The 15,642-nt window shown below is 50.2% G+C and overlaps 1 protein-coding gene across 5 annotated transcripts in view; it reads left to right on the top strand.

The window, feature by feature from the left end:
- Nucleotides 1-6,899, top strand: part of CAMK1D (calcium/calmodulin dependent protein kinase ID) — a 456,788-nt gene extending 449,889 nt beyond the window's left edge. For all 5 annotated transcript variants that reach the window (XM_053922113.2, XM_045186220.2, XM_024580282.3 and 2 more), the window contains exon 11: nucleotides 771-6,899. In XM_053922113.2, the coding sequence (XP_053778088.1) occupies nucleotides 771-889 (119 nt within the window). In that variant the 3' untranslated portion in view covers nucleotides 890-6,899. The remainder of the gene's footprint in view (nucleotides 1-770) is intronic.
- The last annotated feature ends 8,743 nt before the right edge of the window (nucleotides 6,900-15,642 follow it).

Here is a 15,642-nt window from a genome sequence, read left to right as displayed (position 1 = left end):
CATCCCTGACCAATGGCACACCACTGCACGTTTACAGTTCAGCGTGGACCCTCTCCACCCTCCACTGAAAGGGCACCCGTGGTCAGTCCTTTCTTTGAAGGTTCATGCAATGGCTGAGGCAGTGAAGCCATCATAAGCGCTCATTTTATGGGTCGTCCAAGCCTGCAGATTTGTGGGGGGAGCACACTACTGGAGCTTAGTGGCGGCGGGTTCACGCACATCCAGACCTTCGGTGCCGGCACGCCAGCTTGGGAAGCACTGTGCTGCAGTCTGTAAGGGCTTTTTTCAGGCCGGGGGCTGCTGTGTTCACACAGGAATCGGTGCACAGCCCCATGTCACTGTGCCCTGGTCACAGAGTGCAGACCACACGCCAGGCAGGCGTCGTAAGGGGGTATATCCCATTCTTTATTCATTCTTCAAATAACAACTTCACGAAGCTGTTGTGAAAACTAAACAGTTCTCATAAAGGCCGTGGGTATTTAACACCTCACCGATGCCTAGTACATAGTGGGCGCTCAGTAAAGGGAACCTGTCATATTATGGTGGCTAAACCATGTCGTAGTCAAATGCCAAGCAGTTATAACGAAAGAACGGAGGGAAGAGTTGAGTCTAAGAAGATGCACTCTGGTCACACTGTAAATGTTTTCCTGTGGGGAAGTAAAACTTAGAGTCCAACGTGGGGAAGTTTGGCCTCCGCACAGACCCTGGCAGTAGGAGGGGCAAGTGTTTCCTTCTGAAGTTGTGAATCCTTGTGCCCACTGTCCCTGCAGGTCTGGCACCCTCCACGCTCTGTAGTTTCATTTCCTCTTCATCAGGGGTCTCAGGAGTGGGAGCGGAGCGGAGACCGAGGCCCACCACTGTGACGACCGTGCACTCTGGAAGCAAGTGACTGGCTCCGGAGGTGGGGCCCACGGGCGGGGCCTCGGGCAGAGCCAGAGAAGGGAGCCCACAGGGGCCACCAGTGCCACCAGCCGCTCCGGAGTGACCCCACCTTGCATGGTGCACCTTCCTGCACAGGACTGGAAGACAGAAGTTTTTTATGGCCATATTTTCTGCTGCAGTTCTGAAGTGTTCGTTTCTCATGGACTGTACTGACTCAAGGGAGCTGATTTGGTAGGATCTGGTGCTGTACATAGGAGTCTCGCAAAGCTCTGGTGGAATGAACTTCCTTCGTCCTCTCCCTAGCTTCTCTCCTTTCTGCTCTTCTCAGTAAAAGTAACCGTTTATGTTGTATTTTTTCATTAATGACAAAAAGAGGTTTCAACTGGATTATTTAAGTATTGGTAAATATTGTGCATTAGGGTTTATTTTTTCCTTTTAAGATATATGTCCTTGCACTCTGTACTTCTTGGTTACGTGGCCTGTATCTTTCGCTCGTCGGTAGTAAGAGTTTTATGTTAATTGTTAAGAGATTTTGTTTCCTCCAAGTCAAATTTCAAGGTATTGGATATTTTCTGAATTTTTAACACGATGATTGAGAATCTGTGTCCGAGGTGAAGAGAGCACTCTACTTTTATCCCTTCCATCCCCGTCCTGGGAGCGGCAGCCTCAGCGCTTCCGCGGGCCTGTCTTCTCTCTGGGCGCTTTAGGAGGGACCCTGCAGAAACCCTTCCCGGCAGCTCCTCCGACACCTCCCCTACCACCCAGAGAAATCGAGGGGCCTCTCGCCATCAGCCTTCAGAAATTAAGAAGCCTGCTCCCCCTGGACTGGAGGCTGAACTCCAGAAGCTAGACTTGCCGTGAAGGAGACGCCCGTCCAGCAGATGTTAAGGACCTTTTTCACAAAAGGAACGAGATGCCATATGCATTTAAAGGGAACTTTCCACGCTGCTTATTTCTCATGAGGGGTAACCCATGAAAGCTCTGCTCTCAGCTATGCAGTTTTCAAAGTAATCTCTCTCTCTCTCTCTGTTTTTTAAAAATGCATTTCTAATCTTTCACTGAAAATGACCTCCAAGTCACATAAGTTGTTTCTGCATATTTTTACTCTGTTCTTGTACAAATATTATCTGGAAGAGGAGAGGGAAATGGCCTCAGAAAAGAATCCATTTATATGGGGTGGTAAAGAGAGGTGGCTTTCCAAGCAAGCAGGACACAGGCTACAGTGATGGCCAGAGACTGTCTCAGCCGGGCTCAGCTGGCACTTAAAGCTGTCCCTCTGACCAGGGCCATCAGAAAACCAAAGACCTGTGATGGGGGGGGAGGGGCGGTCACCAAAGGTCCCAGTCCACCAGGGACTGCAAGATTTCCCAGAGTGTAGGACTCAGTGCTAAAACTGGCAATGGCCCGGGCAAGCCAGGCCATGCCGTTCACCCATGTGGTGGATGGGTGTGCAAGATGGAGCAAGCACAGTGTGAAATCCAGGGCAAACCACTTTTCAAGGGGAATAAAAGGATGCTGTCTCGCAGAGGCAGGCAGGTGTCTCCAGATGCCAACTTTGCAAGCCGTCCGTCAACGGCCATGCAGTGCCAGGAGCCTACATTCCACACAGTCCCTGTAGGCCTGTCTGTCCCCTGTAGGTCCACTGTTGTCCTCACACCCTGCTCCTGCAGTTGGCCAGACTTGGCAGGTCCTGTTGATCAAGCCATCTTTGTCACTTGCACACCTTTGCCTGTGTCCAGGCCACATGTTTAGGGATGGCCTCCCCAACACACACGCACGCAGGGTCAGCAGGGCCAGCGCTCCACTCCGCCTCCTGTGGACGGCAGTGCGGGTCTGCATAAGTGCAGCTGGGGAGGCAGGCAGCTGGGCTCTCCTGTCCCCACACACGTCACAGGCACGCAGCCCTGGTCAGGGATCCCACTTGGCATCTGCCACACATGCAGCCAGAGTAAAATCAGGCTATTGCTCTTCGAAATCTGTAAAAAGCCTGGAAAACTCTAAAATGACAACAGACCCAATTAAGAAACAAGCATCAGCTGAGTTGGATATGCGTCAAACCCAGCCCTGAGCCTTCATGCAACAATAGCATGAATCTTGTCAATGTAGAGAATCTGAGGAAAGGTAGGCATCTCTCCAGGAGGTTTAGTAGGATGTTGCTCACTAACGAGTGTAATGGAACGTTTAAGTTTCTACAGTATAAGAAAACAAGTAATTAGGTGTCATCGGGGGTGAAAATTTGCCTGAGTTGGTACCTGTAATGTGGGCCGCATAGTCTTCAGTTCTTGGTACTGTGTGTGATACACAGGCAGTTGCATTGGGAAGGCAACATTTGAAGCCAAATTCTATTACTGGTGATTATATTGTTTTCTGGAGCCGTTCTGTGGTGTGCATATTATATTCACTTACTTTGAAAGTCTGTCTGTCTTACCTGGAAAGTGCAGAACAGCCAAAAGGTGGGCACTGCGGCCAGTGCCCGCTGTGTGGTCGGGGTCAGCTCCTGGCCCCCAGCTGTGCTTGGCCTGTAACACGGCAGGACTCGGTCACTTAGTGCCGTGCCTGGGGATGGGGGCGGGTTTCATCCCAAAGGTTGAACTTGACATCAGGCAACTGCATAGCATCTCAATGCCACCAGACTTAGATTATTTCCTATTGTTTATGAAGAGGAGAAAATAATTACCGTATGGAAGAACTTTTGACCTTTTGAGAGAACACGAGTGGTATAAGGCTGGAGGTGCTGTTTCAAGTGTGTTTGGTATTACTTGTGTCTCATAAGCACAAGGGAAGAGAGCCCAGAATGTGCCTTTCGTTAAGACCTGCAGGGTGGGTGGCAGAGTCCCAGGACCCTCGCTGAAGTCTTAATTCCACCAACAGGAGCTGAGCATCTCACACGTGCTCCCAGCTTATACCCACCCTCCGGCCAGTGTGTGGCGGAGACTAAGGGTGGACCACTGGCCCCCACCGCAGGCTTCCTTCCCACCCAAGCCCCCCATTTGGTCTCTTTCACCTTGTCAGAGCAAGTGGATCTTTTCCTCACTTGAATATTACATTTGAAACAGTGTCCTTGAACGGTCTCCTCAGCTTCCTGTCTGTGCCTCCCTCGCTTTCCTGACGTCCATCTTGCAGTGGAAGCCATAAGTGAAGCTAGCACTTGTCTGAAACAGCGAGCATGTGCCCACACACAGGCCCCAGACTGACCAGCAGTGCACTGCTAACCGGGGCCCGGGAGTCCAGACTGCTCGCTGCCATCCCTCAGCAAGCACGCTGGGGTCTGGGGTGTCGGGTTGGGGTCGGGCAGCAGCAGCTGGAGCTGAGAGGGGCAGCGTGTGCCCACGTGAAGTGCTCATGACCGTGGACGCCCTTGAGAAAAGATGCCCAGAGGGATCGACGGCCATGCCAGGCTGCTCCTGGCAGTCTCACCACCTCCTACTGTCCCTGGCTTCTCCAGAGAATAGAGGGGGTATGTCCCCTACATGCTCCCTTTTCAAAGAAAGTTGCAGAAAGCAGCCCCCCAAAACCACGCGTGGCTGTGTTTTTGACTATCGCGGTGATTCCAGTCACTTCTAAAATTCTACCACAAGAATGGAGCAGCCCCCCCCCCCAACCCCAGCACAGGAGCCTGACCTGCGAGAGGGCCCCACTCTCCAGCTGGCTCTGAGCATAGTGTCCTAGGAGCCTGGCAGTCGGCTTGGAGAAAAAGAAGACACCCTTGGCTAAACGGGCCAGGTGCTGGCACTGAGGAAGCATGAGCCATCTGACGAAAGGGATTAGGCACGTGACCCTAAGACTCAGTTTACCTGCCCAGCACTGATCTCATCCTGTTCATTGTCTACCTTGGTGTCCAGTGTGTCCTGGATGGATTGTGGGTGGGAGAGGGGGACTCCCCTTTAGAATGAAAGCCAAGGACACTAGAGATGAAGGGAGCCCATGGACCCCTCCTGAAAGGGGACTGACCCTCTCCCTCAGGGAATAACAGCTTAATCTGACTAACCCACTGGGGGCTGACAGTTCAGGAGCAGTTTCGAGCAGAAAGAAAAGACTGTGTCCTGGTGGACATAACTCGGTGGAGTTAAGGCTTTGGCCTCTGTGGCCCACCCGGAGCCTTGGTTGCTTTCACACTGGAGAGGCCACACTGAACCGTCATCGCTTGCTCCGGGGCTGGAGACCAGAGGGCTGGGCCGTTGCCTCTGCTCCTGCAAGCAACACCCCTACTTTGTGCGATCTCCACAGCGCACTGCAGGGTTTCCTTTGGATTTGAGAAAGGGAAGCAAGGGCTGACAAAGGGCAGCTCCTCCCGCTTCCACAGACAGAAATGAGATGCACTCTCCCAGGGTCGCACATTCACTTCTGGCCATGAAATGAAGGTGGTTTTGACTCAACCAGTGCACGAAGCCTTTGCATGTTCTCCTGAAATGATGCCACTTCCTTGTTCTGTCTACTCACATGGCAGTTTGCCTTTTCCGTAACACATTCCAGACCAAAACACTGTTTAGTTTGTCTCCAAAATAAATGTATAACTGTACGAATCCACCATTCTTTTTTAGGGGGTGGGGGGCGCCTGGTTCTAGTTGGGGACTTCGAGTGTACCTGACATTTGCCAAACAAAGTATTCCTCCAGTCCTTTGGCTTTCAGAATTGAAAATGTTCGGATAGAAAAGGTGAGCCGGGCAAACAGATCCTAAAAGGAGGGAGACATTTCCTGAAGATGCAAGAAAACTGGTCTGTAGGCGGGCCAGCTACTGTGGACAGCAGACAAGGAGGAGGAAGAGGAAGATAGAGGCCCACGCCTTCTTCAGCCCAAGCCTCCACTGTGGTCCCCGTGCCTCGCAACCTGCCACCCAGGCGTGGGCACAGCAGTCTGGCCCCACTGTGAGGATGACCCTGCATGCTGGCCAAGGCCTGGCCCGAAATGGGCAAACAGAGCAGCGCCCCAGCCTTCCCGGCACCTGCAACAGGAGCAGCCCCACTTTCGGCACTGGGGCCCCATGTCTACAAACCCAAAGGCTGTGCATTTGGCAGCCAAACCCACAGCATGTGGCTGCCAGGTCTGGTTTTGTGGACAAAGTGTGGAATGGCTTCTCTGTATCTTTCTACACCAAAGGGACAAACTGTTGCATTCACCCTTTGTATTAAAGCGCTTCTGTATTCACCATACTCATTTTTAACCTTTTGGTCTCCAGGGAACTTCTATGATGATTATGTCTTCTGATTATTTACTGTTTTACTCAGAGGTGATTTTATTTTCTTATTGACGGGAAAAAAGAAAACAAGAGGAGTGTTTGAGGTATTGTAGCGATAAAATGTCACCAGGGACGCAAAAGCCCCAAACACTAGATAAGTTACTTCTCAGAGGAAAACCTTAATCTGGACAGGCTGAGGTTCCTAGGACCTTGGAGGAGGCCTGCACTTTGGGGAGCAGGGTGCCAGGGCAGCACTGGCATCCAGGCTGGGAGGGGAGGGAGAGGGAGAGAGACCCGTTTGTGCTCTTCTCCCCAGAGCACTTGGCCTCCAGGGTGGTGTGAGATGCTGTCCACATGGCAACAGAAATGCTGGGTTTTCAAGAGAGCATTTATCTTAGTCCCACGCTCATGTTGGAAGACATACATCCTGTCCAGAATCAAAGGTGGGGCAATTTCTCAATTGGCTTTAGTCACTACACACAATGTCGTCGCCCTTCTTGCAGCTGTCCCAGCACTAAGCATGTTTCCCAAAAGCTTCCAATGTCAGACCCAGGAACGTCCCCATGTCTGTTATTACCAGGCTTGCAGTTGGTTCCACTTTTCCATGAAAACACTCTCATCCAGAAGAAGGGAAGCTGTGCATTTAGTCCATGCATGTAATAAACTCTGCAAGAAGTTTAGCCCTCCTAGGTTTGCGGCTCTGCGAAAAATGTGAATGGGCTATATAGCAAATGATTCTCTGCCTTGACAATCATGTACACATATCCAGGTTTCTATCATAATGGCAATGAGACCGATGACTTCTTGTTTTCCTCCAATAAAGACAATTAATCACCTTTAGATGTATGTGGTTTGTTTCCTCCCTACGGAGCAGGAGGTGGGTGTTCCAGCAACTCTCTCTTTCTTCTTCTTTCTGAATTTCGACTTGAAGGAAGGGGCTTGAATTGAGCCCCCAGAAACACATGAGGTCCCCTAAATATTTCATGTCACTGGTCCAAGAAGCAAGAAGCGCCAGGGGTGGGGGGGAAGACAGTGGGCACAGCTTGGCTTTGGGGTATGTGGAGGGTGCCCAGGTTGAACACCCTGCTAGATGGGAAAGCTCCCCTTTTCCTTGCTGCTGCAGAAGGTGCTGGAGGTGAGCCCAGAGAAACTCAAACCGCACTAACTGGATAGTGACCATTTGTTTGGAGGAAAAGCAAGGCTAACACCCAGGGAGCCCTCTCTGAGGAGGGTGGAGAGAACTCACACATGTCCATGTTTTCAACACAGCCTTGGGTTCTCGATGTCCAAAGAAAGGTTCTTCCCTGAGCAGAAGGCTGGCTGCTATCTTTTTCGTTTGGGGGGACTTAGAGTTAGTTCACAGGTCATTATGTATTTGGGGGGGATTGGGTCTGACAGTCAATTCTGCCAATCAAAATAGTAAGTGACTGTATAGGGGAAAAATGAATTGACGTGTGTTACAGGAACGGAACGAGCTCCGTCCCACACAGCCAGCCTCAAGTGACCACAGCATGGGCCTTCGTGGAAATGCATGAGCCCTAAAATAACGCAGGCCCCCCTCATCGTATTGCACTTCACAGGTACTGCATTTCTTCCAAGCCCCTCCACCTGCAAAAAGATCATGACTCACTGATGGTTAGCATTTTTAGCAATAAAATATTAAGTTAAAACATGTACATTTTTTAAAATTTTTATTGTTATTCAATTACAGTTGTATGCCTTTTCTCCCCATCCTTCCACCCCACCCCATGTACATTGTTTTTTAGACATAATACCATTGCATGTGTAATAGGGTACAGTATAACGTAAACCTAACTGTTACATGCACTGGGAAACCAGACATTCATGTGACTCGCTCTACCGTGATACTCGCTTTGTTGCAGGGGCCGGAACTGCACCCGTGACACCACCAAGGTCCGCCTGTGTAGTATACACCATCTGGTGTCTAGTCCTTCAGTCGATTATGCTTTCTCTTAGCCCAGACCCGGATTGGGAGGTATGCCAGCACAAAGAGGCTGTTCAGTGGGTTCATAGGTGACATTGTTAATGTGGATTTTATCGGGGAAAAAAAGGGTCTTTGATAACTTAGGATTAATTGAAGAGAGGACTCACCAACCATGAGTGAAAATTTGGCCACAGCAAATGCACATATGCATTGTATAGTATAAAACTGATTCAGATAGAAAGTGGGTGTCTATTCGTCCTTGGAGTTGAAATGGGTGAGGTCAGACTTACTTTTTGCCAGGCTCCAGCCACATTGACCCGGCCAGCGCCCCTGTCCCTCCAACATTCACTCAGCCTCCCTGTTGCTCAAGCCTCTCTGTGGCACTAAAATTCACCCCAAATTTTCTATACCTTCAGGTAAAAATTGGTCTTATGCATTCTTGTGCATATTTGCCATCGACCGTAATGGGTTTAGAGGCTGACAGTATAAGAAGGAAAGGAAAGCCTTTGTGCATAGTTACAGGATCGTCCCTCCAGGAGAGAGCCGGACCTGATCACAGCAGGCAGGAGCTCGGCGGCTGAAAAGGGTGCCTACCATGCGCACTCAAACCCTCCCAGCCCTCCGTGCCCCCAAGGAGGACAACGGCAACTCTGGTTCACAGAGAAAGGTTCTGAGATCAGAATGTCTTTGAGCCACGCGCAGGCCAGGCCGCTCAGCCGGACCAGTTGTGTTCTCCGGGGCGTGTGTGTATTTGGCAGCCCCGGTGCTCTTCCATTTGAGAATGACCAGGGAGAAGAGCTGTGCTGAGCCCCATTTTTTAAATGTATTGGGTTGCAAAATCTGCACTGAGCTCCTAGAAAGTATAATCTCCAAAAGAGCACCCCTATTACATTATCTCTCTATAAGTGACAGAGAGGGAAGCTACACGTGTCTGTGTGTGCGCACCCACGGTTGTGCCACACCAGGGCTTCCAGCCCAGGGGGCTGGCAGTGGGACCTGCTCTCCAGGCCACGCCCTCCAGGCAGAGCCACAGCCCCGTGCAAGGGAAAGGGTGTTTATGCAAAGCTGCCACACGGGGACCCGCTGGCTGTGTGTGCCCAGTGGACCTTGCAGCTTTAGACTGTGACAACTGGAACTTTTATCAGGTTTTCAAGGCTGGAGAGAGCTGCTAAGTGAGAGGTCAAGATCAAGGCCCAGCCAGGCTCCACAGGGAGTTCATCGGACCTGTTTTCCTCAAGGAAGTGAGAGGAGGAGAGGAGCATTAGCCTGTAAGAGGCTACCTCTAAGGGCCAGTACATACAAAAGCACTTTACAGACCACTCTTGGTAGAAAAATGTGTTGTCACACACAAGAAGCCCAAAGAGAATTTGTCTTTGTTTCGGGTCCATTGGCAGCAGTGAAATTACAGCTCTGGGCCCACAGACCCCACAGCCCCTCCCTGGTCTGTTCCCCTGCCAGTGCCCATCAGTGCCCTTCAGGTGGACCCTGTCACCAGCTCGCTTTCATTTATTTATTCATTCAACAATTTTTGAGCACCTACCATATCCACAGTTTTCATTCATGCTGAGAAAACCAAGGTAGATCTGACCTGCACCCTACTCTGAAAGGCTGCGTAGAACAGGGAGCCCCGCAGGTGAGCCTGGGGGAAAGAGTAGCATCTGGACAGAAAGGATTCGTAAGGACAGTGTGAGAGAGCATGGAGGTTGGACACACTATGTGGATGGAGTCAGACATATTTCCTCGGGCAGGAGAGTAGGGTGTGGGCAAACCCCAGGGTGGGAGAGAGAGGCAGGCTGGAGGAGCTTTGTTATTATCAACAATAAGTAATAATAATGCCGTGTATGGACCACGTACTGTGTCCTACATACCGTGTGGAGCGCATTTCATTCAACATCTCATTTAACCATTAGCCCGATGAGGCAGCTCCGCTTATTGTCCAAATGGGTCCGGAAAGGCTCAGTGATTGACTTGAGGTCAGCAGACTTCCAAACTCAACCTGGACCGACACCAAAAGCCATTCTACTGTATCGCCTTGCATGATTTGGTCTAGTCACTGAATTCTAAAATGTGAAATCTGGACTTTGTTTATTTCGTAGGTAGCCAGGGGCCGCTGACAATTATTTTGATGAGTGACACAATACAATCAAATAAGTTAACATTTTGGAACATCAGCCTTACTAGGGTTCATTCTACATCTCTAATGGGAAGTTATCTTTGAGAGCTCAGGCCAGACTACTCAGTCCAGTAACGAGGAACCACGGAAGGTGTAGGCCTTTTTGTGTAACCAGGCCGTGTTTTCTGTTCCTTTGTTCTAGTTCTCAGGAGAAATGTCACAGAAGCTGGATTTGATCTAGAATCGGAGATGGAGAAAATAATTACGTCACTTCTGGGGTTTTGTTTGTTTATTTTGCAGTCAGTTTATTCTCTCATTCTGATTAATAATGTCTCTGGCAAGTTCTGTTCACGCACGCGGAGTTTCATCCCTGACATGCAGGCTTCCCGTCATTTGCTAGTCTCCTCCAAACTGGCTTCAAAGCTGATTTTCAAGCAAGTGCCTCAGATCTCTTGTTTACATCCAGCCTCCCCTGAGAGGAACTGTATTCGGCATGAGCTCATCTCCATAATATGTTTCTATCAAGAAGCTCGGACTCTTTCCCAAAAGACACAGTTGGCCAGGAAAATGCAGTTCTTGGTCAACTCATTAACCCTTTTCTTGCCTACTTCTTTGCCCATCTCTTCCCCTCCCTATAACATTTGTTTATCTTGAAACTGCATTTTCTTGAGCATGTCAACATATCTTTCCATGGGTCTTAACTAGGATAGGCTGTTTATATGAACTCATGGAGAGAGGCTCACTTGGGATGCTGAGTCAGGAGCCCAGCCTGGCCGTCCTCACACCGAAGAGCATTCAGACCAGCCCTGATGGTGAGGGCCAGCGTTCCCCAGCAAAACATGGAGGCAGCTGGCTTTCACACTCCGCTAGCCCAAGGTGCTGGCCACATAGCCCCCCTGGGGGAGAAGAGAAAGCTTACTTGCTCAGGAGTGAGTCCTTAAAATTAATTTTCTTGTATCTGGACAGTAATCCCTACAGCAGGGGTGTCAAACCCATTTTCACTGGGGGCCACATCAGCCTTGCAGTTGCCTTCAAAGGGCCGAATGTAACTTTAGGACTGTATAAATATAACTATTCCTTAATGGTTAAGCAAGAGCTCAATGCTGTTGCTGGGTAGAAACAAGGTGCAAGGCTGGATAAAACAAGGTGGAGGGCTGGATTTGGTCCACAGGCCTTGTGTTTGCCTCCCGTGCCCTACAGTGAATGGGTGTCTCAGGAGCCAGCCAGGGAAGGACTTTGCATGGCCTCTGGTTTAGTTTCCCATACTGCCCTGCAGCAGAGAACCTCTCCTCACTGTGCTCCTGGCAGAAGACCCCCAGGCTGCCACCGTTCAAACAGCTGCAGCCCAGGGCTTCCCACCTCCTCCCAGCAATCTTGCTAAATGCAGATTCTGATGCAGCAGGTGGTGCCAATGCTGTGGACCGCCCTTGGGTAGCGAGGGTCTCGAAGACATGCCTCCCTGGTTCTCCTTCCCACCTGCACATTCATATCACCTTGGCAACGGTTCCAAAATGCTATGGCCCAGGCCAATAAAACCAGGATCACTGGTGAAAAGATGCCCTCAGTGATTCTCAAGTGCAGAACCACGGCGGCCTAGCCATCACACCTCCTCGAGCTGAGAAATGCCACGGCTTCTAACAGGACAAGTCTGCTCAGTAACTGGGATCACCTGCTGCCTTCCTCTGAAAGTCTGTGGTGCCTCTTCTCATCTGACTGATCTATCCTTTGAAACCCCCTAAACCCTCCCCCTGTGTATTTGGGAGCTCATTGACTCTCACCAGCAATCCCTCATAGTCTACGTGTGGGTGGAGAGGAAGAGAGCCATTTCCCAGGGCAGGGAGGACCCACAGCCCTGGCCAGTGAAGGACTCCCTGTAGACCAGACAGCCCCGCCCAGCTTGTGTCTACCACCCTGTGTTAGAGCTGCGGCGGGCAGACGCTTTATCGGAGACTGATTTACTCATGTTCCATCCACAGAATTAAGTGCCTGCCACTGTTTCACACTCTTTGAATATTAAGTTCTTCGATCCTTTTAATAATGCTATTACATAGATACTATTATACCTCAATTTTATAGATAAAGATAATGAGACACCGAGATGTTAAGTGACTTCTTCCAGCCATACCACTATAGGTGCTTGTTATTGTTGAATTATGTCCCACCCCCAGATTCGTATGTTGAAGTACCTCAAAATGTGACCTTTTTGGAAATAGCCTTTTTAGGGTAGGCCTTAATCCAATATGACTGGAGTGCTAAGAAAGAAAGAGAGAGGGGCAGGAGAAGAAAGAAAGAAAGAGAAAGAAAAGAGAGAGAGAGAGAGAAGAAAAAAGAAAGAAAGAAAAAGAAAAGAAAGAAAAAGAGAGAAAGAGAGGGAAAGGAAAGAAAGAAAGAAAGAAAGAAAAGAAAGGATGGGAGGGAGGGAAGGAAAGGAAAGGAAAGGAAAGGAAAGGAAAGGAAAGGAAAGGAAAGGAAAGGAAAGGAAAGGAAAAAGAAAAGAAAGAGAAAGGAAGGAAGGAAGGAAGGGAGGGAAGGAAAGACAGGGAAGGAAAAAAAGGGAGAGAGAAAGATTTGAACACAGACACCCCCGTGGTGACGCAGACAGACACCTCCACGGCAAGGACACCAGAAAACCCCCAGAAGCTGGGGCAGAGGCACGAAACCCATGCTCGACCTCCAGCCCACAGAAGGACCCAAGCCTGCCAACACCTTAATCTCACACTTCTCACCTCCAGAACTGGGGTACAATGAGTTTCTGTTGTTGAAGCGCCGAGTGTGGTACTCTGCTACGGCACCCAAAGAGACTGATAGATACAGTGACAGAGGCAGGATTCCAACCCAGGCTGTCTGGGGCCAGAGCCCAGGCTGCTACCACTCCGCTCTGGTGGGTGTTGGGGTGTTCTGTCCTGCTCAGACGCACCCAGTCTTCATCTCTTCCTTCACTCCCTGTTCCTCTCCCCTCATTTATTCTCTCCAACTCTATCGTTTCCACGTTTTCTAGTCTCTTTCCATTATATTAGTTATCTGTTGGCTGTGTAGCAAAATACTTAAAACTAAGATTTCAAACAACAAACATTGACCATCTCATAGTTTCTGTGGGTCAGGAATCCGGGTGTGGCCTCACTGGGTGCCTCTGGCTCCAGGTTGCTCGTGAGGTTGTGCCCCACTGTTGTCTGCTGGGGCTGGGGCATCTCAGGACTAGGCTAGACTAAAGGGTCTGCTGTCAACTGACTCAGGTGGTCGTTGGCAGGCTGAGCTGCTTGTGGACAGTTGGATAGAGGGCTTCATTCCTAGCTGTATATGCCAGCCCCTTCTTATGGCAGCTCACAGTGAAAGAAGTCAGGATGGGAGGTACAGTTTTTCTATAACCTCATCTTGCAAATGGCACTGCACTGCTTCTGCCATATTCTGTTTGTTAGAAGTGAGGATTATCCATGGGTGTGGATACCAGAAGCAGGCATCATTGGGGGCCCTCTAGGAAGCTGCTACCACACTGTCCTCTCTGCCAGTGTGCTCATGACCACTCAGCCACCCTTGCTGATCGGCCGGTGGGGGTGGAACCTGGGCTGTGATTCGTGGTCCAAGGACAAGTGGTGAGGGAGAGGCGGCGTGGGCACCGACCCACTGATACTGGAACGAACTGAGCTGTTCTCAAAACTCCGTACACTCAGTTAACCTCTTTAAAATCTTTTATTTGCTGTAAGAATGTAGCACAAGATACCAAAGCATGAGCAAACTGCCCTGAGGAAGCCTTAAGCTTCAAGACACGGTACTTCTGTGTCCTGAGAAGGACGTTTTAACTCCTCAGAGAAAAAATAAGCTTTGGCCAAATGCCTCAAATCCGCAGGCACACTCTGTTTACCAAAGGGTGTCAACGCCTTTGTTTTTAAATCACCAGAGTTTGGTACTACAGGTGGAGATGGGAGACGAAATCAGGCCCTGCAGCGTCTGGTCGCATAACTAAGATTAAACATGTACACACAGACTGGCTTAAAAAGCTTTGCTCCTGCACCAGTCATAGTGGATCCTCTCTACCTGAAGGTGAACAGGGATAAGCTCACAGGCAACACTTACACAGGATTGAGTAGTTGTGGCCTCTACTTGCCAACCTGCATGTGCAGAGGGGTTTTGTGTCTGAAGCACGTTACCATGAATTGTCCTTTAGTCCTCCCAGCAGCTCATGAGGGAAGTGGGAATGACACACATCATTACGCCTCGTGCACAAGGAAACTGAGTCTCAGAAGAAAAGGTGACTTGTTTGAGGGCCAGACATGGGCAGCCCTGCACTGCAGACCCCTCTCACCTGAGCCCAGTGCAGCCTCTCCCTCCCACACCGAGCATATCAGGAAGGGGCAGCTGTCACCCGGCTACATGGAGGGTAATAAGTGGACTCAGTTCAGAGTTTGGAAGAAAAATACAAGTTTGCACTGAGGCCTCGTGGGCCAGCAGTGAGTATGACACAGCCCACAAGCTGGTGAGAGCAGACGGGGCTGGCTGGGATGTCTCTCGGGTCCTTCCTGACCTACTCTGTTGGTTGGGCTTTCAGCTCTCAGCTACAGGGCTGGTAGCCACTCACAAGCTCAGTGTGATCAGGGCTGAAAACTTCATCCTCCTCCACCTTCTCAGGTGAGGTCTTTTCATTCAACAAATATGTTATGAGTGCCTCCTATGTACCAGGTGCTATTCTAGGTACCCAGTACATGGCTGTGAGCGACACACACCTCTGCCCTCGCTGAGGTTCCATCCACCCCTTCTGAGCATTTCCGGTGTCCTCAGCCCTTCTGTGTGCTGGAGCTGCAGGCGCAATCGAGCCTGAGAGCTGGAGCTGAGGGCCCATCATCCAGGGATGAAGAAGCAGCACGCTTCCTACTCTCCAGAGCAGGGCTGTGCTGAGCAGCCTCTCCTAGACGGCGGGGAATGCATGATCCCCTGGTGAAGGACCCCCCACACACACAGATGCACCAAGTCAGCGTGCATTTGAGCATTTCTGTTAAAACACTGTCTGGGATCACTGAGCACCAGACATTATGTGTCCTTGTCTCATCATAAGCCAACAATTCCCCATGTCCCTCTCTCACATCAGCCCTGAGGGGACATCAGAGAGTCTGGGAGCCCATGTGGAGTCCAAAGACTTGGCGGTGGTCTCAGATGTGCCACAGTGAGCTGTTTCGTCCTGAGTGAGTCATTTGGCCTTCAGTGTCCTCACTGATACAATGATGGATTTGACAAGAAGATCCCTGAGGGCCTCTCTGGCACTCATCCAGAACCGAATCCCTTATCACCACTGCTGGGTTCCAGTGCCTCTTAGGGTTTTGCTCTTTGCCTGGAGAAGGGTGCGGCCATGTCAAGTTGCCTCCTGAGAAACAAGGAGAAGGGTCTCAGCTGAACCTGTGATTTTCTGGCTTTTCCAAACATGAATCCCAGAGAAGAGGCAAGGAAGAGCATGAGGTAGAGTTGTGGAGTGGTTCTGAAACCCACATTTCCTGTTGTTTCTTTCCAAGTCTGGTGTTAAATTAACAAGCTCAAAT

The sequence above is a fragment of the Desmodus rotundus genome, chromosome 4, assembly GCF_022682495.2.
Source record: "Desmodus rotundus isolate HL8 chromosome 4, HLdesRot8A.1, whole genome shotgun sequence".
Classification (NCBI taxonomy): domain Eukaryota; kingdom Metazoa; phylum Chordata; class Mammalia; order Chiroptera; family Phyllostomidae; genus Desmodus; species Desmodus rotundus.
This window is presented reverse-complemented; position numbering and strand designations above follow the sequence as displayed.